Raw genomic sequence first — 24,441 nt, 5'->3', positions numbered from 1 at the left:
CTGACATTGATGCGTCGGAGGTTCTGAGATGTCATACTGTGCAACTCAATAACCGGGACATCAGCCCCAAGCCTTCTCGCTGTCATTACTGGTTTGGAACCAAGTAACCGGGACATCAACTTAGGTCTTCTCACTGTCATTATTGGTCTGCAACCGTCTGTGGTCTGACGGTAGATAGTGGTCCGTTCTGCGAGGCAGTCTGGGGGTGACTCGCTGTTGTCAGACGTTGGCGTCATGCACATTTGGCCGCGGTGCCCGCTAGTTTGCTAGAACCAAGTCCATCGATCGGACAGGTGTCCGGGGCGAGGCCGAGGAACAGCACGGAAAGAAGAGGCGGGAGAGAGGAGAGGAGGAGAGGCGAAGGGAGAGAGGGGACCGTCGTCACCTTCCCAGAGTTCCGCCGGGATCTCTGAGAAGGAGCAGTCGAAGGTCGACGTGCTCCCATGCCTGGGTGGTCGACAGAAGATCTTGCGGAGGCGCCGGCGGAGGCGCAACAAGAGGAAGAACCTCTTGAGCACCCAGCAGGTCTCGCTGGCCAAGATGGAGAGGGAGACGCCCATGGCGATTGTCAATTGAGCAAGAGTCGGAGAGAAAGGTTGCTACGGTGATTCTAGCGGATATTATCAGCAATGGGATCTCCTTAGCCAACGAGGAACACTCTATACTTACAAACGGTAATTGTCGCTACTACCGATATCACTGCAAGGCTCCTGGAGTACGCTGTTAGCAACAAATACAATCAGCATCGATCTTAGGGGCACCTACGAGTACGTAGTACTGTCGCGAGGAAAGCAAACCTATTCTCGAGGGCGATTTCTGGGGATATATACCCGTAATGCCCCATGGCAGATCAACTCGGGGACCATCATGTCGAAAAAATTCATCAACTGAACCAAAGGAACCTTCAATGCAGATGGGGATGTCGCCTTCGCATATGGTTGTAGACGAGGCTGAAAAACGGGGCGTTCCTACAGATGCCAAAGTCAATTTTTCTCCACGGTCTGTCCATCTGCTGGTTCGGAAGGATCCATCGCCAATCTCGTCATTCTGTGTCAAAAGTCAATGCGAACCAGAAGTCATACAGCGTGCATGATCAGGAATGGACGCAAGACCCAGTAGTGACCATCGTTCAATGACATTACCTTCAACCCCGACCTCCTTTTGAAAATTTTGCGACAGGAACCGAGACGGCTGGGCCAAATCTTGCATCAGAAATCTGTCACTTTTTGATCAGGTCGTCTGGAACGAGGCAGCCTCGTGGGATCCCAGGTCACAAGATTCCACCTCCTCCAGCAATTAAACAGCGACAATTGGAGCATGAGCCCAGCCCGATTGCACCGGAGATTCAGAAGACTCCGTAGACTTTATTTGGCAAAAGCAGTTGCCGCATGAACTTCTCCATTGCAGGGCCTTCTTCTTACTTTCTCCTTGTTCTCCTAACCACCGGCGCACGTCTCCAAGTTTTTATCCGTCTGATTGGTCCCCGAGTCTGCATGCGCTGATTGACCCGATCGCCCAGATCAGTCCCATCCAGACGATGCCAAGCCATGGGGAGTTGTTGAGCAAATCGCTGATTGTCGAAAGGGTACGCAGGAGTGTGCTCAACAGCAAGAATCATTTGAGCTTCGGTCATTGATCGGCACTGTGTGAACCTGACGCATGCCGAAACCTTCCGCCCAAGGCGCACAGGAGTGGCGTATGGGCAATAGATACGGCGGTAGTCTTGTGCCAACTTGGGGACCATCTCTGATGGAGATTCGTATGCCCGCCGCCATGAGTGAGGGTGGTGATCGGTGACGCGCTCCATCGTGTCCGCGGCGACCGTGGGGGGTTGAGATCATGTGGAAGGTATAGCGAGAGAGCTATCACGTGTAGCTAAACCCACCGTCGCGACCGAGCCACCGAGCCCTTATCGATATGTTTCGTTTCCTTATCACCTTCCCGCAGCCCTCCTTTTGCCGACACCGCTAACCTTGATATGGAAGTGTGCCCACTAAACCTCATTCGGCACGTCAAACGCCAGGTGCTCAATTCCAACCTCCGCTTAATCGTTCAAGCAGGTCCAGCAGGTCCAGCAGGTCTCAAACACCGGACAATACTTAGGAGGCTGAGCAACGAACAAAGGAGGATCTGGGAGATTGAGGTCTACGGAGGATAAGCGCCTGCAACCCTCAAAAGATTGGTGTGGCCGATGTATCACCGGCGTTGCAGATGGGTCGTGCCGATTCTACCAGTGCACAATAGCAAACAGGCTAGGACAAACCCCTTTCTTTGGGAGCTGGAGTTCGGAGCTTGGAGCTTTCCCCGCACCGAGCTGGACACGAGTTGGGGAGCTGTCATGAGACTTTTCTCAAGTGCCATGGCACTGAAATCACGGAAAGCCGGGAATTTCACATGCAAGAGATGAAATGTATGAGATTCATGTCCGCGGCAACTCGAATCATCAATCATGTTTTTTGTCTTCGGATTGGCTCAGTCCCAATTAGCCCAATGCTTGTGATCAACTATCCGTCCCGAATAGATGTATTCCGCCTAAACCTAGAGTGCTTGGGGAGATGGATGGGATATCACTGCTTGTCATGGTATACGTCTGCTTTTGACGGCTTGCTGGATTTGAGCCGGAAAAAATTGACCCTCCGCATGCTCACCCTTCTCTTTCACCCGCGCTTATACACATCATCAACATCCGTTGTCACGCAATCAAGAGCGGTTTGCTTCCCAGCATGTATTTATTTCTTGTTCCGCTGGCCATAAGCCTTGGTGGCATAGTCACCCTGGTAGCAGATCAAATCCTCAGGCCTGTAGTCGTGACGGCCAGAAAAGTAGCTCTCGAGGATGGCCTTGGTACCAGCAGCATAACGCGCTTGCGCATCAATGGAGGTACCCGACATGTGAGGGACCATGGCATTGCCGCCACCCCATGGGTTCTTGGCATATCTGAGAGGATGGTCCTTGGGGGCGGGCTGAGGGAACCACACATCACCGCCATAACCGTTGAGCTGGCCAGACTTGAGAGCTTCGGCGACGTCTTCCTTGACAACGATGGCACCGCGGGCGGTGTTGACGAGCCATGCGCCTGTATAGAGAGTTAAGATTAGTCTCAAGTCGGTGGGACGAGAGCGTTGTTGATGCAGTGTGGCTTACCCTTCTTCATCTTGGAGATCAAGTCCTTGTTGAACAGTCCTCGAGTCTTCTCGTGGAGAGGGCAGTTGATGGTGACAACATCACACTGAGCCAACATCTCTTCAAGATCCTCAACACGTCGGCAGCCAATCTCCTTCTCCTTCTCCGGGCTGAGGGGTTGGTAGTCGAAGTACAACAGTTCCTTGCAGTCGAAGGGCTTCAGACGACGGAGCACACGCTCACCAATACGACCAACGGCAACGGTACCAACCACCTTGCCCTCAAGATCGTACTCGTTCTTGGCCACTGCTGCGACGTTCCAGTCGCCGCGCTCAATCTGTTCATGGGCAGGAACGAAGTTGCGGACGAGGGTGAGGATGGTCATGACGACGTGCTCGGCAACCGAGACGACGTTGCTGCCCGTGACCTCGGCCACGGTGATACCGCCGTTGGTGGCATTAGCGGCGTTCAGGTCAACGTGATCCGAGCCGATACCGGCAGTGACGGCAATCTTCAGCTTCTTTGCTTTGGCAAGACGCTCGGCCGTCAGGTAGCCAGGGTGGAAGCTAGAGGGGTTGAGTGTTAGTCAAGATCGGCTAAGGTATCCCCCTCTGGGTGGGCGGCATCGTACGGAGTAGTGATGATGACTTCGGCATCAACCAATTCCTGGTCAAACTTGGAGTTCTCGCCCTCCTTGTCTGAGGTGGTGACCAATGTGTGTCCTTGATCCTCCAACCATTTCCGGATACCTAGCTCGTTCTCTGTGGTTCCGAGGAGGCCGGGTTGTTGTTTGGCATGCTCACCGCCCTGCATCAGGTTAATGACTTGAACCTGGGAGTTGGGAATTGGAGACGAAGACATACATCGTAGAGGACGAGAAGAACTTTGCCCTGACGTGAAGCAGAGGCTGTCAGTGTGCGTTTGGCAATGGAAGGAATGGCTGCACGGCGGACACAGTGCGGGGAAGCAGAAAGGAGGGATGACGCGGGGCGCGACAAAGAGCGCGCAGCAACACGGGCAAATACCATTGTGAAAGAGAGAGAGGAGAGGTGAGATGAGTAGAGAGTAGAGAGTCAAGAGAGAGAACTTTGGAAAGGATAAACAGGCGGTAAGGTGGTTTTGTAGTAAGACCTGGGTCTGGGTCAATGTCGTGAGCTGAATGCGTCTGCCGGTAGAGCTTTGAGCCTGGGAAGGACAGGACAGGAAGAGGGTACCTTAATTTTTGGGCACTAGCACGAAAGCATTAGTTAGCTTAGCTCGGTCGGAGTAGCGGGGGCGATGGACGAGCATCATGGAGTTATTGAGTTGCGTCAGGACAGTGGACAGTGGCCACAGAGAACGGAGATAGGGTGGGAGTGGATTGCGGGCTGCGAGGGGTGAGAGGGTGAATTGAGGTGGGAGGACTGGGGAGGGAATACAGGATAGTGGATTTGTGGATGGGGAGGTGGAAGTGGCAGTGGTGGTGGAAGTGGAACTAATGCAGGGCTCGAAGAAGGTGAGGAGAGGACAATGGGAGACCGGGAGAAAGGTGGCCGGCAGCAGAATGGGCAGAGAGGGGCAGGGTAGACGGTGCTCGACCGTGGCAGCTGGACTGGGGGTGAGCAGCAGCCCCCCTTAGCCCTCCAGCAGGCAAGCAGCACACAGGACAGGACTTTGCCCGGAGCCCCTTGTGAGCGTTTGGTGCCCGGAGCCCGCTGCTGCTGGGCGCCATTGTGGTGGCCAGACGGCAAGCTGCCACCCCGGGGAAAGCTGCCCGAATGGAAAACAACTGGCATAAAAAGAGCAACGGGAAGGAGGGGTACCTGGGTGGTGCTGGGAGCTGGGAGCGAAGGTACGTACCTGCAAAGCCTCAACTCACTTCTCAGAACGCGGCCAAACACACAGAAGAAGATACGGAAATCGTGCAACCGTAGGACAGCAGGAGTAGTATTCAGAGAATCAGAAATTCTACTTGTCTTCGGACGAACGCTCAGCTCATTTATAACCCTGTGACCCCGTCCCATTTCCATGACCACACACGAAGATTTTTCCCTCCTTTGCCTTGCTGTCTGCGACTGTTAGGGCAACGAGTCTTTCCACACATCATCCTACATTCCCCCTCTTTTTCTTCTTCCTCTTGCGGAGCTCTACCAGTCGCTGCCACGCCCTCTTGCCTGCCCCACCACTCATCTTCCGACATCATCCAATGCGTGCTGCTCCAGACTCTGAGCTCCAAGGCTCTCATGCATCTGGCGAGCCAGTTCGACTGGGTTGCCCGGCCGCCTGATGGACGGCACTTGGGTCGCGAAACTCCTGGGAGCGCTTCCCCATCGCTGCCGAGCGTTCAGATTGTGCATGAACTGCCCTTTCTCATTCGGTGCTACTCCGAACAAAAACCCTCTTTGACGGCTGCAATATCTCAATGATTTGCATGATATTTCAATGGAGCGAAGGTCATGTGCCGCCACAAGAGGATGATGACCAGGGGCACCGAGAGCACCGGGCCCTTGATGCTGACCTTCAAAACACGCACGCGTCCACAGATGGAATGGTCTACACCACGCATGAGCGGGCATTGCTCGGGAAGTCGATCTTTTCCGCAGCCACAGCATGGCGGCTCAGTCTAGAAAATGCTCTTCCGTCTTTCGGAAGGCTGAACTGCTAGTCTTCCGATGCTGTGGTCACAATCCCATCCATGTAAACAAATGTACTATTTTGGTATGAAAAGGCGGAAGCTCGGCCGGCAATGGGAACATGTGGAGGGCTTGGGGGGAATTCCCTGCCCAAAAACACCCGTCCATCTCGCTTGATGACTGCCTAAATGATTTGCCGTCAACGAATCGCCCATTTTCTCCCAAAACGGACATGGCATATCGTCTTTGGTGAACACGACCGCAGGTTGAACTAAACGCCTGAAGTCACTGTGCTGCCACATGGACTCCATCAACTCGGATCCACGGAGATAGATCGTAGTTCCTGCTGGCCTTGGATCGATTCTTGACCGAGATATCCCCACACAAGCCTCCAGCGCCACAACAGCTCATGGTACATCTGACCTGCCCTTCACTCACCCATTGATTTCTTCTATTCCCCGCCAGACCCTGGAGCGACAATGTTCCGTTGCCAGCTCACTTCGCTTTCCAGCAAGAGATTGTTCCATCACTCCTCAACCCGCTCGAAGAATGCTGGGAGACATCGGCTGGCTCGAAGAGGAAGGATAATGGACTCTGAGCGCTCTGGTCCCCTCAGTAAAGGAGACATGTGTCGCGGTGGAGCTTGATCAGGATCGTGGAGTATATGCGATGGCTGCAGCAAGGCTGTGGATTTTGTAAAGCGAGAGTTGATCGAATCTGAGCCATCTGACTTCCGACTTGCATGATCGCTTTCTGGAGATCGAAGACCGGATTCCCTGCCCCGGTGACTATCATCATACCGCAAATAGTGCCTCGATCTTGCAGTATGCCCGCTGTACAGACGAGGCCTTATTGGTTTCTCCAACCTCGTGGAGCCCAATCAGATGATGCGCGTGCAGGCTTTAATCTGACGTTTGCAGCTCTCATGATGTATTTGCTCATCCTTTTGGAGAGGAGGTCGTATTCCGATGAGTAACACCCGGAACTAAGGGTAGCGAGCCATCATCCTGAGTCATAGTACCGGTGGAAGTCCAGTATGTTTGATGACTCGACCTGTCACGGTTTCTCTGGGCTGGTAGCCGCGAGTATAAATGGTCCGACTTGTTCATTTTGTCTGCGTCGAGAAGCTGGATTTCTCCTACCTCATTTGTGGTCCACTGTCCCTTTTCTGGGAAGACGATTGAGAGCGCTTCGTCCTCGATGGCCTGGTCCGCCGCTTGCGTCCTTGTCGGTGTGCTGTCCTATCAACCAAAGCCTGCTAGAGTAGGTGCAGCCAACAGATACCTGGATCTCTTGGGAATTAGACGTGCTTCGCCGTGCGAGCCGAGAGCCACAGATACAGCGAATACATGATGGTGTTCCATACAGAATGCAAACCCTCGTCTTCGCAAGACAACTCGTACTCTCCCGACCAACGCACATCCTCAAGTTCTAATTAGAACTGGGGGGATAATTTGGCGATTTGGCCTACCTCGGAATAATGTGTCCATGAAAGTATTGGTAGATGCGCTCATGGAGGAACCACAAAAGGAAAAGAAAGAAATAACGAGGCATTGATGGGCTTGTTCAGAAACTATTGCGCGTTCGGGCAATCCGAGAAGCCTTGACAGCCCCAAGGTCTTGTGCTGAACGATCAAACGGAGATAGAGGCAAATTGAAGGACGGACGTCTCAATATAGCGCTTGTTTGATATATCATGCGTCATCGTAGTAGAATATACGCAGTACGTTGAGTTCCATCTCGATGCGAACCTGGCGAGCTGGCACGCCAGGTCCGTTGGCAAGAGCGGAAGATCGGAGGCGGCCACACTTTTCTCCATGGACAGAATCCGATGCGTGCCAACAATAGCCGACGACAACACATTTTCCAAGGGGCAACGAAATCCAGCTTCAGAGTAGTACAGGGAGTGCTGCAGGCGTGCGATTCTTCGTTCCAAATCATGGCGACCGCACGCCTTCCTTTTCTATACCCGAACTTCCTGCGTGCTGTGCGTGCGTGTGAGCCCACCACCTACCATTCAGTCCGCGCCCCTCCAGCAGCTCCCGCAAAGCCTCGTCGGAAAGCGAAACTGCACACCTCTGCTCGCCGGCAGCAAGACGCTTTCCCCCAGAGATACGGGCCAGCTGCTTCCCAGAACCTCCCGCCTCCACCAAAATCTTCAGGACCGTCGAGTCCGCAGCAAGAAGCCAAGGAAAAGGACAAGGCAGGGGCAAAAGAGACCAAAGATTCATCCCAGCCGGGCTCTGTGAAGGATGCACCAACGGCAGAAGAAGTCGGGCAAGATGAGCCTCAAGCATCCAATGCTACATCAGACTATATCGACGAAGCATCAATGACCAAGAAAAACCATAAAATCAACGTAGAAGAGGGCAATCCTTTAGATAACAAAGAACTCGACCTGATACTCGCGGTCCCCTCGCCGTCAGAAGTTAAAGGCAAAGACGCGCCCAAGCACCCACATCTCGAGCCTTCTCCATACGAGCATCATTTCGACACTTACTCGCTTGTGCAACAATTAGCGGCCAAAGACGCCTACACCGTCGACCAGGCCATCACACTGATGAAGGCCATCCGCCTCATGCTCTCACTCAATCTCGACGTTGCCAAGGAAGGCCTTGTTTCCAAGTCTGACATTGAAAACGAATCCTATCTATTCCGCGCCGCTTGCTCCGAGTTGAAAACCACGCTGCAAACTACACGACATTCCGAGACGCTCAAGCAGCGCAGCCAACGGGCACAGTTGCAGCACGAGTATGACATCTTGAATCAGAAAGTGACGCAAGATCTGATGACGCTCAAGGAAGAATTGAAGGGGCTATTCAATGATCGCAAACTGGGCTTGCAGGAGGACAAGCGCAAGATCGATAGCAAGATTTCGGAACTGAACTATGAAATCACGGTCCTTCTGAACAGCGAGGCAAGGAGCGAGGTCGAGGGGTTGCGGTGGGTGTTGACCCGTCGCGCGGCGCTGGCGATCGGGTTCTGTGCTTGTAAGTTGCGACTCCTAACTCCCCCCCCCCCCCCCCCCCCCCCCCCCAACTCACCCGCTGTTCGAACGGTTTCGCTCACAATGGTGCTCTTTCCAGTCATGATAATATCGGCCCTCAATTACTCCTCGATCAAGATGCGCGAGAAGGAAGAGGCGGAGAAGAAGCGCAAAGCCGCGGCGAAGGCACAGGAGGAACGCGGGCAGCAGTTCCAGCGCGAGCAGTCTAAATATCCTGGCCTGAGTCGGGCCCAAGGCACGCAAACAGAGGGCGTCGCAGCAGTCGCTGCTGAGAGACTGGACTGAAGTACCACCTACTTCCACTCGAGCTTGTCCTTTTTAGGGTTATAGACACGATGCACAAAAAATAAGGCTGGCTGGGCTTTATGCAAAAATGTGATATGATACCATATAGACTTTCGGTTTCGATGATGGAGGAAGGACTGATGAATGAGATCGGTTACAGGCCAAAGGACTGCGAAACCGGGCCACTCATCTATCTGGATATGGCAAATTAGCGACGAAGAAAGCAAGCAACATGGTCTTGTGCGCCGTCCTCATGTCCCGTGCCTTTTGGAGTCGAACTTGCAGTGTTCAGTAGTCTACCCGCTCGGCTCCGCGTACGTGGACCGATGTGACAACGACCATCTGATCGGGAATCCCTTTCGCGCACTCTCTGCTCAAGCGGCTTGTCTGCTTCCCTGTGTCTCCCATTCTCTCCAAATCATGTACCCCGTTCATTTTCATTACATGGGACCAACAACCGCCGACCATGCCGTGCCTGGTACGGTATGTGAGTGGAGGGTTAACGAGGAAAGTTAGAGATTCGCCCAGTCGACCTCGCTCGGGTCTTCTGGTTCCTTGACAAGTTCCTGCTCCTGCTTCCACTCCCGACCTGTCCTCTGGAGTGGCTGCGCCTGATCCAGATCTACAGGTTGCCTACTCCCCTGCTTGTCGAGAGCCGAGTCGATCTGTAGCGGAATACTTGCTTTCCTCCGCTCGGCGCGTCGGCGTAATCTGTCGCGAGCAGCTGCAAGGCGATCGGGCGGAAGGCTTATGGTGCCGGACTTGGCGGCGACGGTGATGTTGGCTGAAGTGGAGCGGGTGGATGTTGTTGTTCCCGGAAGGTCTACATCCGCAGGCAGAGGTGGATTTATAGGAAGTGCAATGAGCGGCGTTGAAGATGAAGATTTTGGCTGGGATGATGATGTTGATCGCCTAATCGTGGGTGAATGGTCGGGGGGTATATCACTGCACGAACTACCAGAAGGTCTCGAGGGTTCGCAGCTGCCCGCGGTGCTTCGTTCGGCCGTTCCAGTACTCGACGAGCTAACGTGCCTCTGAGCCTTCGACTCTCCGAACGTCTGGCTTCGCACTGTCGTTTCGACCCTATCGACTTCCTCCCGGACGTAGCCTCGACGTTTGTTCCTTAGCGCAGGCGATGCACTCGCCCCTAGCATATCAGCGGTGACACGCTTCTCTTCTTTGTTGTTCTTCAGCTCTTTTCCAATCAGTGGAATACCGCCGGTATTTGTATGGCTTTCAGCAGAAGGGTCTGTGTCTCTTTTGAGCCTCTCATTCTCCCTCCGGAGTTGTTCAATCATGCTTTTTAGTTCCTGGTTCTCGGCGTCCTTTTTGCGCGCGTACTCGCGCATCTTCTGCCCATAGCGGACCAGTTTCTTCATTTCCTTTTCTGTTTGGGCCATGTAGGCCTCTATTGCAGTTCGGGAGAGCATGCATGGCGACGTTGGAGGTGCAGATTCGGTTGAAGTGTTGACTACCGGCTCTTCATTCTGTAATGGCTTCTGCAATACCACGGAAGACGAGGTTGCTTCTGTAGGTGATGCCAGAATGTGGATGGGTTTTGAAGGCCGAACGACTGGTGACGCATCCTGAGCTCTTGTCTGTGGCTGGCCTGGAGAAGCAGGACAACCAACAAACTTTGGGGCCTCGGGGCTGACGCTTTTGAATTTGACGTTAACATCCTTCAGATATTTTGCTCTGGGTGTCGCCAGGCCCGGCGTACGGAGTATGCCCTTCGTAGGGGAAAGGATGGTCCCTCCGCCAGTACTGCTGTCCCTCTTGCGCTTCTGTGAGGGTGACAGTTGAAGGGAGATTCCTGTCACGGGCTTTCGCTTCGACGGCGAGGGGTATGTAGGCACAAGGTTTTCCTTGTTGTCATGGTCGGGCGAGGATTCAGGCGAGGCAAAGAAGATGCCTCGAATTGCGCGATAGGCGAATAATGGTGCTGGGGTTACTGGCCCCTCCAGAATGGTGTCGTCGCTGGGCATACTAGTGGATGGATCTGCAGGGATGAAGTGAAGTTGTTGCAGCGTCCCGACATGTATAGAGGAGTGTTCTGTCAGGGCAAGATGACGTGTTGAAATCATTGAGTTCTCAAGTCCAAGCTGCGCGTTGTTGGTAATTTCCCATATCTGGTTAGCGCATGCCGAGTATCGATAACAGCCTCGTCACCACTGCCCATCACCTTCATCTCCACCTCCACCTCCCCCAAGGCTTCCATTCTCTCTCATCCTTGCTCATCTCATCATCCCCTCGACCGGCTTGCAAATCCTCGAGGCACAAGCCCAGCGCTGTGCTCTCCAAACTTGGTGGTCCTCACCATCACAATATCTTCCAGTGGCCTCTCTTCTGTTGGCAGGAAAGGCTTCTGGAACTTTTCAGTGCATTCGGAGGGCATTCCCAGGGTGTGTCCATCCTCAATCGCCTACTTGACCCAGACAACGTACTCGCGTTCAATCTTGCCGACCGTCGTCCGCTGTACATCCACATAGGTCGCGGCTTGGACTTGTATTTCTTCACCGGCCGCCCAGTCAGAAGACTTTTCAACATCATTTAGAAGCCGTCGCACAACCAGTGTCAATTTTTCGTACAACCAGGGCACCCCCTCGCTTTCATCTAGTGCTATCTCATCTCTCTTGCTGAGGAAGCATAGACTTCCATACACGACGTCTCCCGGAGACGGTGTTATGTTTGCATATCCGGTTTCGTTGATGATCCATTTCCAGTCCTTCAGTTCGGCGAGCCCTATGAAGAGGGAGTCGGGACATCGTTGCTTCATCGTCCGTGGCGACAGATTAGAGCCATATCCAAAACATATACACGAAAAATCGGCCATTGATGACGGTGGTGTTTGAACGGACGGCAACTCCGCGGGAGCTGTAGTGACAGCCTCCGGGTCAATGATGCCGGATGGATTCGTGGGTAGCTCCATAATCCTCTCCTCGATTTCAGTTATATTTCCGGACACAGGACAGTGACAACTGAGGGTTTGACGACAAAGTCACAGATTAAGTTTTGAGACCAGCCTTATAACACCACGGGGTGCGAGGTTCAGTCAGACCCCTTTCCTCCGGACTTGAAAGTTCATGGACAGGAGTGCCAGCTAGAAAACAGAGTTTTAGGCGAGCAGTGTCGAGGTAAGGATATGCTGGTAGGTGGTTGGCTGAAGATGAACCTTTTCCAGATAGGAATTTAGCTATGCACCGTTGAACAGCTCAGGATTAACATGTCTTATCCCTTCCATACGCTTTCAGCCTTGGCTCGCCGAGTAGCGGAACGACGAACCGATATATCGTCGGGGCTGGCATAGTCTAGCACATCAATTGTCTTCCTCAGCTGCAAAGTGAGAAGTGGCTGTTATTACGGTGATAGCAGCCTTCATCTCCAGCGAAGGCTCGGCCTAAGGTAACGCTCTGCGTTCCGGTTGCAGGAATAGTTAACTCTGTTCGGGCCAGCGGCCACTTGATCTTCGTTCAGCACTCTCTTCGTCGTGGGGAGTACCGTCGGACTGTCATTTAATTTTCCTCTCGGCTCGAAGGGTAGATTCACCAGACCCGTTCTACATCTCCACAGTGGACAATAGTTGTGCATTGTAGCGGTCCATCTGTGGCATCGACCATCCGCCTTTGCGGCGAAGAGATGCGGCACCGCATGGGTCGGAAAGAAAAGTATCTTCCCTGCTCCTGATGTCTCGGTGGAAGACGTTCAAGTATGTCCCTGCTCCTCGTCCTCATCCTCATCCTCCTGCACTTGCTTATCAATGACTTTCCTCCACTCTTCCATCATGTTCTTCATGTCACCCGGCGCCATGCTCGCATCCACGACTTCCTTTGGCAGTTTATGCGCCGAGTACTTCGTCGCCGTGAATTGATAGGCCTCCGGGTCGTCTCGTCTCACGAGTCGGAACTCCGGATCAAAGATCACATCGTCCTCTTCCTCGTCTTCCTCTTCTTCCTCGTCTCCGTCATCCCTTCCTCCTTCCAGTCGTGCGTTGTCTAGCCGTAATCTGATCTCCGAACGCGGCCCCGGTGCTTCTGGGAGTGGCAATTGCAATAATTCGAGCCAAGAGAAGAGTAACGGATCCGTCCGCGGTGCCCAAGGATTTATGTCGATTAACCACACGCGGTCGTGAGGTGGGGGGATGTAGACATCCACGACAAAGTTTTCGTCCGGGAAGCCCTTTCCTCCCTTTTCACTGTTATCAGGTAGCAAGTGCTGGTCTAAAAACTCCTGGATCAATTTTTTAAAGCGATCTCGCAGGTCGAAGAGGAATTCAAAGTAATTCATTTCCCTCTGGCTGATCGCGATGAGTTTTCGTTGGCGGACGAAGCATCGAAATTCAAGCGCGGGGTTCAAATTGAATGCCTTTCGTAGTACAAGATGGTAGGGCACTTCAGGGAACACCATCTCATTGCTATTGGCGCGGACATCAGCCTCGGCTTGGTCGCCGTTCCCAGCGTCGTCCGAGATTGTGCATCCATCAAAGGCATGCTCCAAGTCATGCGTGATGAAGTCGCTTGACTTTAACAGCAGATACACATCGTTTGGCGTTCGACATTCCATGTCATTCGTGGTCGCGATCCAAGTGGCATCCTTGGGCGCCGACCAGTTCAGTTTCGGAATGACTTTGCCCCCCAGTTCGGCAATCGTGGAGCGTATCTTGTCATGGATGTCGGCCCACTGTTCCGAGGGATCTTCGTTCTCCTCGTCTTCATCGTTCTGAAATCCGTCTTCGAAGCCACTGTCAGCGTCGTTGGGCCTGTTTTCAGGGGGCAGCATTATCCCGTCGGCGCGGAGATAGTCTAGAAATGGTTGGGAGAGGGGGATAAGACGGGCCTTGGGGGTCAGGGGGCGGAAACGGGGATGCCATGAATGGAAGGAGCAGTTAAGGATGTGGGCTGGGGTGATCGGTGGAAAAGGGAGGGATGTGAGCGGTATGTGGGTGGCGCTGGCCATGTTCGACGTGTTGCTCAATGTTTGTCGCCCTTTGGTCAGTATTGGTATCGCAGAGGAATGTTCTATCTTTGGTTGTAAAAGATGGATGAACAGATCAAACGATGCTCAGGCATAGGGTCAGCTTTTTGCCACAGCCTTGCTTTGCTTGGCGCCAGCCTGACACGTGAACACTACCTGACTCTCCCAGAACATTCTATCCCCCTTTTGATGCTTGATTCATTAGTTCTATGCATCGAATTTCTGTGGATAAGACTTTTGAGACGAATAGACGGCCAACTCTATGAATCTAAGTGTGCGCTGCGATTTTGGGGCCCTGCTGAGTCTAAGTATTCCTCAAATTCTTCGGCCCCCAGTGGTCTCCGCCCCGCTTGAGCGGTATTTTCGTATATGAAATCCGTTTTGTGATCGTCACTCGTCATTGTGCTATGCCATAACAACTATTGTTCTATGTACATTTCCGCAACTCCACTGCCGACGTCGCCATTAGTTCTATATACGTTGCCCCCGTGTTTGTCTGCCGGCGGGTACCGGGTATTACCGACTCACTCCATTACGCATCATCAATAACAGCTGCCCCCGACTTCGTTGACGTTGCTGCGGAGGCGGAGCCCGCGCTGGTAGTGTCGGCTTCGTTCGATGTGCTATGGCCTTGGCGGTTGAGAGTTTGCACCTTGATGCTATCCAGCGGAAAGCGAAAACTAGAACTCGGCGATCGCTTGTCGGTGTGCCCGCTCCAAGATCTTGTTGCCTGTCTCTTGTTTCGGTTCGCCTCTCTACCGATTGATGATTGACCAGGAAAATCCTGAAGAATTTTAAGCTCTTCCGGCTGCTGGTGTAGGTTCATTGGCGCGAATATCTTCATGATCATCTGAATCTGATCGGCCTGCAACCTAATCTTCTCCTCCTGTTTCAAAATAGTAGCATAGTAGTCGCGTAAATCTTGTTGCAGTTTTGTGACGAGGCTGAAATTGCCGCTGTTCCAACGTTGCCGTTTTCTCATCCGGCTGGTTGATTTATTTGGCGAATTTGTATTACAGGAGGTTTGTGAGTGAACGTCACTGGAACTGCTTCTGGATCGGCTCTCAACTCTTCCAGGCCGGCTACTGTGGATGCCTAAGCAAGAACTTGATCGACGAGGTCTGAGGGCTTGCTCCCCTGTCGGACCCCTGCCTCGGGTTTTCCTTGTTGGGCTTTCCATGGGACTGCCAAGAACCGTTTCTCGTCCCGGACCCTCGCTCAGACTCAACCTATTGGCCATGACCTCTTTGAGTTTTGAAGAAGTCCGTGTAGGCTTTGGACTTCGCAATCCGGTGGCACTGCCTCCAATGCTCAATCTCGGACTCGTGGCGCCTGCTCTAAAACGCGCCGTGATGGGATCAGCGTCGACGACCACGAATATATTGCTCTGACTAAGTGTTTGCGGTGACGTACTCCCCTGGTTTTCGTCTGAACGAGCCTTGGACATTTGGCGGTGTTCGAGAGTCATTTTCCCTTGGCAGTGCTGGCAACTAGGACAGGACGCAGGCATGCTGCAAAGAATCGTTGGTTGGGAGTCTGGGACAGCGGGAAATTGATCAAGCTCATCAACATCGCATGTCAATTTCTGTGGGTTTTTAGAGTCGGTGGACTTCTTACTAATCTCGCTCGATGCAAGGGCATCAGGGTTTTGTGACTGACTGCGCAACTTGGCGAGATCGCGCATCCTCCGTTCCCGCACTTTGTCAGCGCGAGTGCTTCGAATGGTATGTCGCACACTGTTAAGACAACTCTGTGGGCTCTCTTCAAGATCGCTGTCCAAACTTGCCTGACTCTCGGGGCGTTTGGTCACATCACCTTGTACGTGTTGTGCTTCGTGTGGCAATGCAGGCAGCGGTATGTTGGGAGGAGGGCCGCTGTGCTGATTGCCAGGATGGGTAGACTCATATTCCTCAATGTCCACGTCGATGCTGTAGCGTAATATATTTTGGACTTGTGCTTCAATTGCAACTATAGTATCTGCGCTCATCACCGAACGTGCTGAAGAGAGACGCATGACAGGTCTTGTGAGCCTTAATTGCGGGCTGGAGCTTGCGTTCGCCAACTGCAGTCCTGAATTTGATCCAGGAACCACGGTAGGAGATGAAATGATCGTCAGTGACTCGGCCTGTGTAGCGTGTACCATACTGGCCGGGTTGGTTTGTGTCTTTTCCGAAGCTCGACCGGCAAACTCTAGACGTTGAGGCGGATGAGCTGAGAGATCCGTTGTGGAGGTGTTGCGCAGAAGAGTTGTCTTGGCTTCCACCCCTTGTGATGGTGGTAGAGGCGGAGAAGTAGCCTCAACCCACGTTTGCATGCGGATAGCTTCTCCCCAAGCTTGGGTAGACTCGAGGGAGGTATCTTTTATTGCGGATGGTCGCACTACGGCTGCGGACATCGTAGGAGTACTGGGATGAAAAAGATCGTTGTCAAAGGTAAAGTTTTCCAGAATATCTCTGAATTCGTCTGAAAACCTGTTTCCCTTAATGGGGTCGTGAAGTGAAGGTATTGACGACGTTGCCGGCCATGGACCCACACCAGGTTCATTACCTGTGTAGCTGTCTCTGTGAAAACACGACAAGTGACCTCTCTGTGTAGGGGGTAAGTCGGGGTTTTCAAGACAGTTTATGTGATCAAGGGCTTTCATGTTGCTTTCTCTCCGTGATACAGCGGGAACAGAAATCACAGCTGACACCTGGTGGCTTATAGGCTCGGGACGTCTTGTTATTGCTGCTTTTCGGCTTCGAGACAGTCTGCGTGGCCACAGGGTCAAGCCTGCGCGAGGAACCATGCCGATGAGAGGTTTGACGCAGCGCCAGTAATAAGCAGCGCCATGTCTGCAGAGACCGGTATGACAGGAATCAGAGTTGGCCTCGCGGATAGTCCTCTGAACTTTTGGACGTCCAAGAGTTTTTTTTATCCCCCTGGGAAGACCACAATATGGTTGCAAAGAAACCCCGCGTCCGGTGCGTTGATCGCGTCCCAGGACGGTAGCATATGGGTTCCGGCTCGGAGCGAGATCCCTGAGGTCAAGGGGACGCGGAGGAGAGTCAGTTTCTGTGGGAGGTGTCCAACCATATATCCTCGCCCATCTCCTCGACTGACGAAATTGCGGCATACGAGCTCGCGAAATTGAATCAATCCTCATCGGAACAACTGGGCTGGGACAGGGATCGCTGTGAGGATGCCCTTCGGCTCGAATGCTCCTAGCAGTAATTTTGGGAAGCTCTCGAAAACTGGTGGCGGAATCGCCAGCCCGGAGAGGCGCACTTTCAGGGCCATCAAAGTGTGGCATTGTCATTGTTGGTTCCGGATTTTCTGTTGTGGACTCAATCCCTTGCACGCCTAGGATATGCAGCCTTGCTTGGAGCAATAGGCAACACGTGGGCAAATGGATATCCAGGACGTGTTGACCTTAAAGCACCCAGAACAAGAGAGATAGATTCAGGATTAGTAGCGAAAGACTGACTTCGTGGAGAGGCAGGAAACTAGATCAATGCACCTCGAGTCAAAGCATCTGTGGCGGGGAGGAAGAACGGAAGGGAACATTCCAGGGGTTCGAGCGGTGTATAACCGGGCGCCATTGTCAAAGGTGATTTCTGGTAAGGGAGACAAGGCAGCCGGCCAGACTCCCGCGAGGGCCTGGGTTTGAAGGGCATGACTTGAGATGTCTGCAGCTGGATGAATGAGAGAAGCCCTGTTTGGTGTCCTGAGTCTCTTTGTGGTTGAAGGAACCAATGAATCCAAGTGATGGCCGCGCCAGATTCAGCTATGGGCGGCCAAAGCGAGTCCAGATGCATTTGCGGCAGCCAATGGACAGTCTCCCAAAGATGACGGCAAAGTGGATCCGGAGCAGGAGGATGGTGTAGTGACATACCTGGTACCATAGACTGCGAACACGATGCAAGGGATGGATCTTGGGGTGTCAAGTGGCTCAAGTGGCTTGCATTGATAGTGTTGGTGTTGACGTGCAGCTTGAGGCGAGCTGGGGTCGGGTCAACGCTGTCATTACTGGCGCTGGGTAGTGAGCTCGCGGCACTAGCTGGCACTAGCGTAAATCGTGTCATCTAGCGCCAACTAGCGGAATCCGCTCGCCGTCACTGCAAACTCTACAAACCCAGCAAACTTGGCGCAAACAAAGGAAAAGACGGGAGAGACACCGAGACGCCCACCTTCAGCTCTGCTCCTCTCCTTCGCTTCCTTCCCGGCTTGCCAGTTCACCACTACGAGGTACCGGGTATATCCAGCCTTTTCCTTGCATCTCCCCTTGCTTTACCGAGACACGCTGCATGCTCCCAATCTCGAGTCTGGAAAACCACCGCCCGTGCCAGTCGCATCCCTACTGTCGAAAATTCAAACCTCCGTCCTTCTCCAATGCCTCGCTGTTATCACATGCGGCTGTTCATGATTTGTACGTAAAAATCAGATTCTTGCAGCTCGGCCTAACCTCAAGAAGCTACATCTGCTCGGCTGGATCTGTCACCCGGCCTTGGTATCGCTAATCACCTCAACACCCAATGGATGCCCGGGATGTGTGTCCGATTACCTCGATCGGCTCAATTGTACTCGGTACCTTATAAACCGGACCCAGATGTGGTGGCCTAAATCATTCCTCCTTGCGTTCAAAAACAGGATTCGGGCACAGGCACAGAAACATGACGCTGCGGAAACAAAGCAGGTGCTTGCATTGGGAGATATTTGACAGATTGCCTCACAATGTTCGATACGAGAGCCACGTCCTGTCTTGGTGCCTGGAGAGAACATTATTCCACAACAATTGTTGGTCCGGTGCCTGAGATGCTTCGTCTAACACTCGAGAATTTCGCGACTACTCAGACCTTGTCATCCTTGTCACCGCTATCGGATGAAACAATCCGCGAACCGAAGGAATCCATAGAATCTTCTCGGCCCTGCTGTCGGTCAACTCCCAGTAAGGGTATGTCTAGGTTGTTCCCAACCACGTTACAGAATTGTACACCATAGACAACAATTAACGTGGGCACCAATATTTTCCATGTTTGGCAACGTGCATCATCGAGGTAGTCTTGCAACACCATCTCGTCAACAGTATTGAACTACGCGAGAGACGATGCTGTGTTGAAAATTGGCCGCCTCCAATCTCCATCCAGCAGGGCTATCGGAATCATCAAGTACGGAGTCAGCCTTCGGGGTAGCCCAAGACCCCGTTTCTCCCCCTTTGCTGTGGGGCCACATGGGTTCAATAACTTGTTCACCTGTTTGACATTGTCGGTGACAGAGTGAACTCATGTTTTCTCGAACAAGTATTGTGGGTTGATTAAGCGGCACAATCTCAGGCGGCGATCGCAAGCCAAGTCCGACTGCACGACCAGTGTCTCGAGCAATGTCAGCAAACCCTTATCTTCGCCGTCCTTTACGGTTGATCCCACGACCCCAAGCCAACGAATCGCTCAAGCTGGCCTTCAGCGAATTGATCGTCTCTTCTCGCTCTTGTATTTGAAGCTCAAGACCATGTATCCGACTTTCCAATTCATCTTCTCCCAACTCGGCCGAAATTCCATGCGCCGAAAGGCGTCGTGAGAGTTTTCGCGCCAGATCGAGCGCGAAATCACCACCGCGAGCGAAAAGCGCCTCGAAGCTGCCATGCAGAAGAGAGGTATAATTCGCCGCTGCAAATTGAGACAAAAGCTTCCTCATCGGTTCTTCGCCATCTCCATTGACGGGAATGTTGGCGTAGATGAATTCGATGAGGTCCGCTATCTCTACCTCTGCATATTTTGTCGAGCAGTCCACTTTCCTTAACGTTACTATCATCCGCTGCAGAGCCAAATCCTGTAGTCCAGGTAACAGATGATATTTTGCGAAACTATAAACCTCCACATGGGCAAGCAGTGGCTCTCGGTAGGAGTAGGTTTCGTAGGGAAAGTCTTGCTCTTCAAAGGCTCCACCGGCGGTTTTACGTGAGGCCATAATGGGTGCAAGCCCAACACACCTACCGAGCGGCGTCAGCGGCCGTATGGCGCATGACTCGAGAATTGCGGTTTGGAGACCTGGGTCTTCAGCCTCTAGGTGATCATTTTCTGCGGGTACGGACTCTGCAGCCTCTGGTGCAGCCTCGACGACCCAACCAAAGGGCGCATTATCATCTATCACGACATCTTCGACTGCATCGACGTCTGGTGTGTCCTGGACCTCTTCGTCCGCAGCTGCATCAGATTGAGTGTCGTCTCTTGCTTTAGATCTTTGCCTGACGCTAGTCGCTCCCCTCGACTGGCTTCGAGTTTGTCGCCGGACTGGATCTGGGCTTTCGTAGTCTCGGAAGTACAGGTAGGCCAGGACTCGTTCGACGGTCTGTGAGCTTGTGTGGGTCCAATCAATGCAACCTTCACACGACTCCCTCCAGCCGGGCTGCACCAATTTCTCACGGGATGCCGAGCCAGATTTAGACAAAACAGCCTCGTGGACTGTGAGTGTTTCGCCTTCCTCCCCCGCACGGATGGTGACGCATCTACTTCGCAACAAGCTAGACGCAGTAAGCAACTTCAGGAGGATTGGGGTGAGGAGGAGCACTACCATGTGAACATTCCCGGAGCATCCATCTTCCGTCGTCCTTGTCGCAGCGATTCATGTCACACTACAAGTACAGCCCATGGAGCCTTAAGTTGTGCAAGTGGGCTGCTCCAAGTTGGGCCGATGCGTTTCAATCTCATTGGGTCGGGCCATGCGGGTAATTCACCCGCCGTGCTCAACGATGTATCGATTAAATCAGCGCTACTTGGAGCCGAAGAAACATCTTGCCAGCCGTTCACGCACCCACTGAGTCAATTGCGACGCAAAACGAGGCTCATTTGCGGAGAATTCAGGCAGAAGGAAAACAGGGGTCTGCCCGGTGCGTTCTGGAGCCGACATTCAACTTGCCATTGGGCGGTGAAAGTTCAACCACGAAGACTGGATGGTGTGTCGCGTGCGCAGCCAATTACTGGACCGTCCCGCAAAGACTGAACAACTTGACTTCACATTCGAAGCATGACTCGACGGTCAGATAAATCCATGGTCAGTCCTTGCGACGAGAACAAAGCGTTCTGGAGATCATGGGTCGATCTGTCGATGTGTGTTCTGCCGTTCCATCTTGTGATTGACCGCTGTACCTCTCCCTGAGATAACACCGAACCACCAATCAAATCTCGAAAAGGACTCCATCAATAAGTTCAAAGTCACCCTCCCGATTATCGATCCAGAGGGGTCAACTCTGCTGTGAAGAGACCTCAAGAACTGGTTTAGTCTTTAACTTTGCCAAGCCTCCTCCACCAAACCATCCTTGGACGTCAATGGAGATGCTTATATTCCTCTCTTGTGCTCTTCAAGATTTTGAAAGAGGTCCAAGATTTTCGGCATTGAAAAATGGGGAGCTACCTTGCACGCATATGTATTGCCTGCGACATTAGTACGCGGGATCCTCTGCTCCCTTCCTGGCTGTTGCCGAATCTGTTTGCCTCTGAGGACCAAAGATTCTCGTCAGGTCCGGGCGAAAGAGTAAGAAGTACCTCTAATACAACGAACAGCACACAGATGGTATAAACCATGAGTTTTCAACGAGAGATCAGTATCCTACAACTCACACTAGTTGTGCCACTTCGTCTCAATCTCGCTCGATTTCCATTGGGATGTCGGCTGATTTGGTATAACGCTTGGATATGGCTTGTGTTTTCCGTTGCCCTTGCTTCATGACCCAGCCTCCAGTTACCAGATCCCTCGCAGAATTACGTATTTGCTCCTCGCATGGGCTAGCATTTGCCTTTTGTACCACAAGCACGCTTGGCCACAATGTGATTTATCCTCTTGTGCCATGGTCATCAACAAAGGGAACGAAGCGATTCGCCAATAATCCTGATGCTTGGCCATGAGCATGAAGTGCATCACCAAGACTGACCGCTGCCTTCAACATCATACCAGGATATTATTGATCGCCTCGCGGTATAGGTGTCATCTTATGTTGCCCACCTTGAATCAACCCACCAGCTTGTTCAATTGGCCAGTGATGGGTCTGATCAAAATGGAAAGATTTGCCGGTGAAGCCATCAATCACAGTGCAAGGTGGCTTCCTGTCCGTTAGAACCTTTGAAAGTAAAACTGAAAGGTATTGAATATACCAACAAGGGCTATAAACACGTCAACAGTTTTATGCTCACTGCTGCTGGAGAAAATTTCGGTGTCTCTATTTTTTTTTTTTCTTTTCTCATCAATGTCCTCGCTGTATTTTAGATCCTTCTCAGACAGGGATATAGAGAAAGAGCTACGCATACCGCTACAGTCTTTGCAAGAAGAGTGAGCTCCTCTGCGTTTCCTCCTACGATTAATATAACAGTGTCACGGTATTACCTTAGTAGCTTCGCCTGAGCACAACTACTCAAATGCCTGATTAGGACTAGTGTTACCCCGCCTACCTATCCATCTACCGCAGGTTCGTCGCAACTCTCTTTTAGATAGTCCCCTATACTTCAATTCATATCGCTTCAACGATGGAAGGAAATCCGCCCAATTCGATTCTGTCAAGAGCTCTAAGTGTAGCCTGTTCGGCCACTCTGGATGTCGAGCAAGTCCGGAAATTTTTGGCTGCACCGAGCTATATTGCTGCGACCGACGTGTGGAGGCTGACCTACACCCCACGTGACCGCCGCCTTTCTCAACAGAAGACTCGGTCGAGTTCGTTCTTGACCTAGCGGGCGAGTCGGGCGCAAGGAAAAGCCCAGGTACAAGACTTTCCATTCCTCGCCGTTGATCCGTTGCGCTGGGCTGCTTCTGCTCGTCCTCCGCGCAGTAGCCGATCTCGCATATTCCGGCGCCCCCAATGTCTACCCCACATCTCGGAGCGATGCACGGAGTCGGCACGATGTCATCAACGTACTGGGTAGGTCGACACACATAAGAAGCAGGCCCGGATGCCACAGCCGAGATGCGTCCAGACGAGCACATCTCTGAGGCAAATATCGCGTAGGCCTCTCGCCTCTTCTGATTATCCATTGCCACCCTCTCCAGGCAACGTCAATCAGCAACATGCCGTCTACCGTCACCAAGCCCGAGATTGAACACTTTGTTCCGGTCAACCCGACATCTGAGCCATTGGAATACGCTGAGCTGGTCACGTTAGACCTTTCCACATACGACAATGGGCCCGACGCCCGCAAAAAGCTGGCCGACGAGCTGAAGCAAGCCATGCGAACACAAGGCTTCTTTGTTGTGGTCAACCATGGCATCTCTATCGAGCAGATCGATCGACAAGTAGATATTGGCTATCATGTGCTCACTAAGGCCCCATTGGAAGAGAAGCAGCGCCTGGAAGGCAGGATGAAACAAGAGGGCAGCTACCAAGATTTCAAACTCCGCAACTACAGGCAAATCGACCAAGGCGTCAAGGACCAGATTGAACAATACAACTGGAATCGAGATCTGACTTTGTGCGAACACCCTTCGATTTTCACCCCCGTTCAAGGACGAGGTCCAGGAGTTGAATGAATTTGTCCACAAAGAGATCTTGTTCTAACTCTTAACCCTTTTCGCCATTTCCCTCGAGCTGCCACAGCGGACTTTGGCGATTCCTTCTGGATGCAACACATTCCAAGCAGGTGCATACAGCGCAAGCCTGTACCGGAGGTGTGTTCTCCGCTTATGCGTTGCGCTCCGGTCTTCTTGGGCCTCACGACATCCTTGAAGGTCGGCGAGGCATGGCAGCAACACTAGCATCTGTAGATCCGGAATCCTCTTTCATTGATGCTCAGCTTGGAGCAGAATGGTCCGTGCTCGAGTCGAGTTTCAAATGGCACGCATCGTGTCGCGATACCCATCCGTCCGTGGATGCATTGATTGCACTGATGGAAGAAGAGAAGATCAAATTCGACGATATCGAGTCAACCACGGCGTACACCTACAAGGCAGCGATTAAAGTCTTGAGCCTGAGCGCCTCGGCGGAGACCGTCTATCAAAGCAAGTTCTCCACGGAGTTTGTTCTGGCTGTCGCCGCAAAGAACGGCCCAGCTAAGATAAGAAATTTCACCGAGGATGCACTCTCAGACTCCGAGCTACGGACCATGTGGAAGAGAGTTACCATGGTCCTAGACCCGAAAACTGACGCAGTGTTCCCTGCCAAATGGCTGGGGAGGGTGACTGTCTCCACAAAAGAAGGGCGCACAGTGAACAAGAATGTGGATGTAGTCAAAGGAGATCCGGGCTGGACCTTGACAAAGTGAGTCTCTAGTCTTGTTCGCATTCTTCGCTGTAATGCTGAGAGCCTTTTCCAGGAGTGAGATTGAAGGCAAGGCATTTTCGCTTGTCCGATATGGCCATGTTCAGGACTTAGGTCTCTTTGAGGCCACCATACAGATAATTTGGAACTTAGAAGCAGATAAAGAGACCAGAGGGTTTGTATTCTCATGACGGATGATTGGTATTATAGCACGATAGGAGACTGCA

General features: G+C 52.5%; 9 protein-coding genes across 9 annotated transcripts; 3 read left to right on the top strand and 6 right to left on the bottom strand.

Annotated features, from left to right (window-relative positions):
* Positions 1-2,729: 2,729 nt before the first annotated feature.
* Positions 2,730-4,151, bottom strand: Z519_12237 (formate dehydrogenase; the record flags this gene model as incomplete). Its single annotated transcript, XM_016769943.1, has 4 exons — positions 2,730-3,076; positions 3,145-3,689; positions 3,755-3,930; positions 3,987-4,151. 4 exons carry the CDS (start codon positions 4,149-4,151, stop codon positions 2,730-2,732), a joined length of 1,233 nt encoding a protein of 410 aa, XP_016613795.1.
* Positions 4,152-7,674: 3,523 nt separating this feature from the next.
* Z519_12236 (uncharacterized protein) lies at positions 7,675-9,027 on the top strand (the record flags this gene model as incomplete). Its single annotated transcript, XM_016769942.1, has 2 exons — positions 7,675-8,725; positions 8,822-9,027. The coding sequence occupies 2 exons, from the start codon at positions 7,675-7,677 to the stop codon at positions 9,025-9,027; spliced, it is 1,257 nt and encodes a 418-aa protein (XP_016613794.1).
* Positions 9,028-9,539: 512 nt separating this feature from the next.
* On the bottom strand, positions 9,540-11,012 carry Z519_12235 (uncharacterized protein; the record flags this gene model as incomplete). Its single annotated transcript, XM_016769941.1, has 1 exon — positions 9,540-11,012. The coding sequence occupies one exon, from the start codon at positions 11,010-11,012 to the stop codon at positions 9,540-9,542; it is 1,473 nt and encodes a 490-aa protein (XP_016613793.1).
* A 437-nt stretch (positions 11,013-11,449) lies between these two features.
* On the bottom strand, positions 11,450-11,956 carry Z519_12234 (uncharacterized protein; the record flags this gene model as incomplete). Its single annotated transcript, XM_016769940.1, has 1 exon — positions 11,450-11,956. One exon carries the CDS (start codon positions 11,954-11,956, stop codon positions 11,450-11,452), a length of 507 nt encoding a protein of 168 aa, XP_016613792.1.
* A 773-nt stretch (positions 11,957-12,729) lies between these two features.
* Z519_12233 (uncharacterized protein) lies at positions 12,730-13,980 on the bottom strand (the record flags this gene model as incomplete). The annotated part of the gene is made up of 1 exon (XM_016769939.1): positions 12,730-13,980. One exon carries the CDS (start codon positions 13,978-13,980, stop codon positions 12,730-12,732), a length of 1,251 nt encoding a protein of 416 aa, XP_016613791.1.
* Positions 13,981-14,530: 550 nt separating this feature from the next.
* Positions 14,531-16,642, bottom strand: Z519_12232 (uncharacterized protein; the record flags this gene model as incomplete). The annotated part of the gene is made up of 1 exon (XM_016769938.1): positions 14,531-16,642. The coding sequence occupies one exon, from the start codon at positions 16,640-16,642 to the stop codon at positions 14,531-14,533; it is 2,112 nt and encodes a 703-aa protein (XP_016613790.1).
* Positions 16,643-19,371: 2,729 nt separating this feature from the next.
* Z519_12231 (uncharacterized protein) lies at positions 19,372-20,550 on the bottom strand (the record flags this gene model as incomplete). The annotated part of the gene is made up of 1 exon (XM_016769937.1): positions 19,372-20,550. One exon carries the CDS (start codon positions 20,548-20,550, stop codon positions 19,372-19,374), a length of 1,179 nt encoding a protein of 392 aa, XP_016613789.1.
* A 2,478-nt stretch (positions 20,551-23,028) lies between these two features.
* Positions 23,029-23,487, top strand: Z519_12230 (uncharacterized protein; the record flags this gene model as incomplete). Its single annotated transcript, XM_016769936.1, has 1 exon — positions 23,029-23,487. One exon carries the CDS (start codon positions 23,029-23,031, stop codon positions 23,485-23,487), a length of 459 nt encoding a protein of 152 aa, XP_016613788.1.
* Positions 23,488-23,696: 209 nt separating this feature from the next.
* Positions 23,697-24,405, top strand: Z519_12229 (uncharacterized protein; the record flags this gene model as incomplete). Its single annotated transcript, XM_016769935.1, has 2 exons — positions 23,697-24,214; positions 24,270-24,405. The coding sequence occupies 2 exons, from the start codon at positions 23,697-23,699 to the stop codon at positions 24,403-24,405; spliced, it is 654 nt and encodes a 217-aa protein (XP_016613787.1).
* Positions 24,406-24,441: the final 36 nt, after the last annotated feature.

The sequence above is a fragment of the Cladophialophora bantiana genome (genome assembly GCF_000835475.1).
Source record: "Cladophialophora bantiana CBS 173.52 unplaced genomic scaffold supercont1.27, whole genome shotgun sequence".
Lineage (NCBI taxonomy): Eukaryota > Fungi > Ascomycota > Eurotiomycetes > Chaetothyriales > Herpotrichiellaceae > Cladophialophora > Cladophialophora bantiana.
This window is presented reverse-complemented; position numbering and strand designations above follow the sequence as displayed.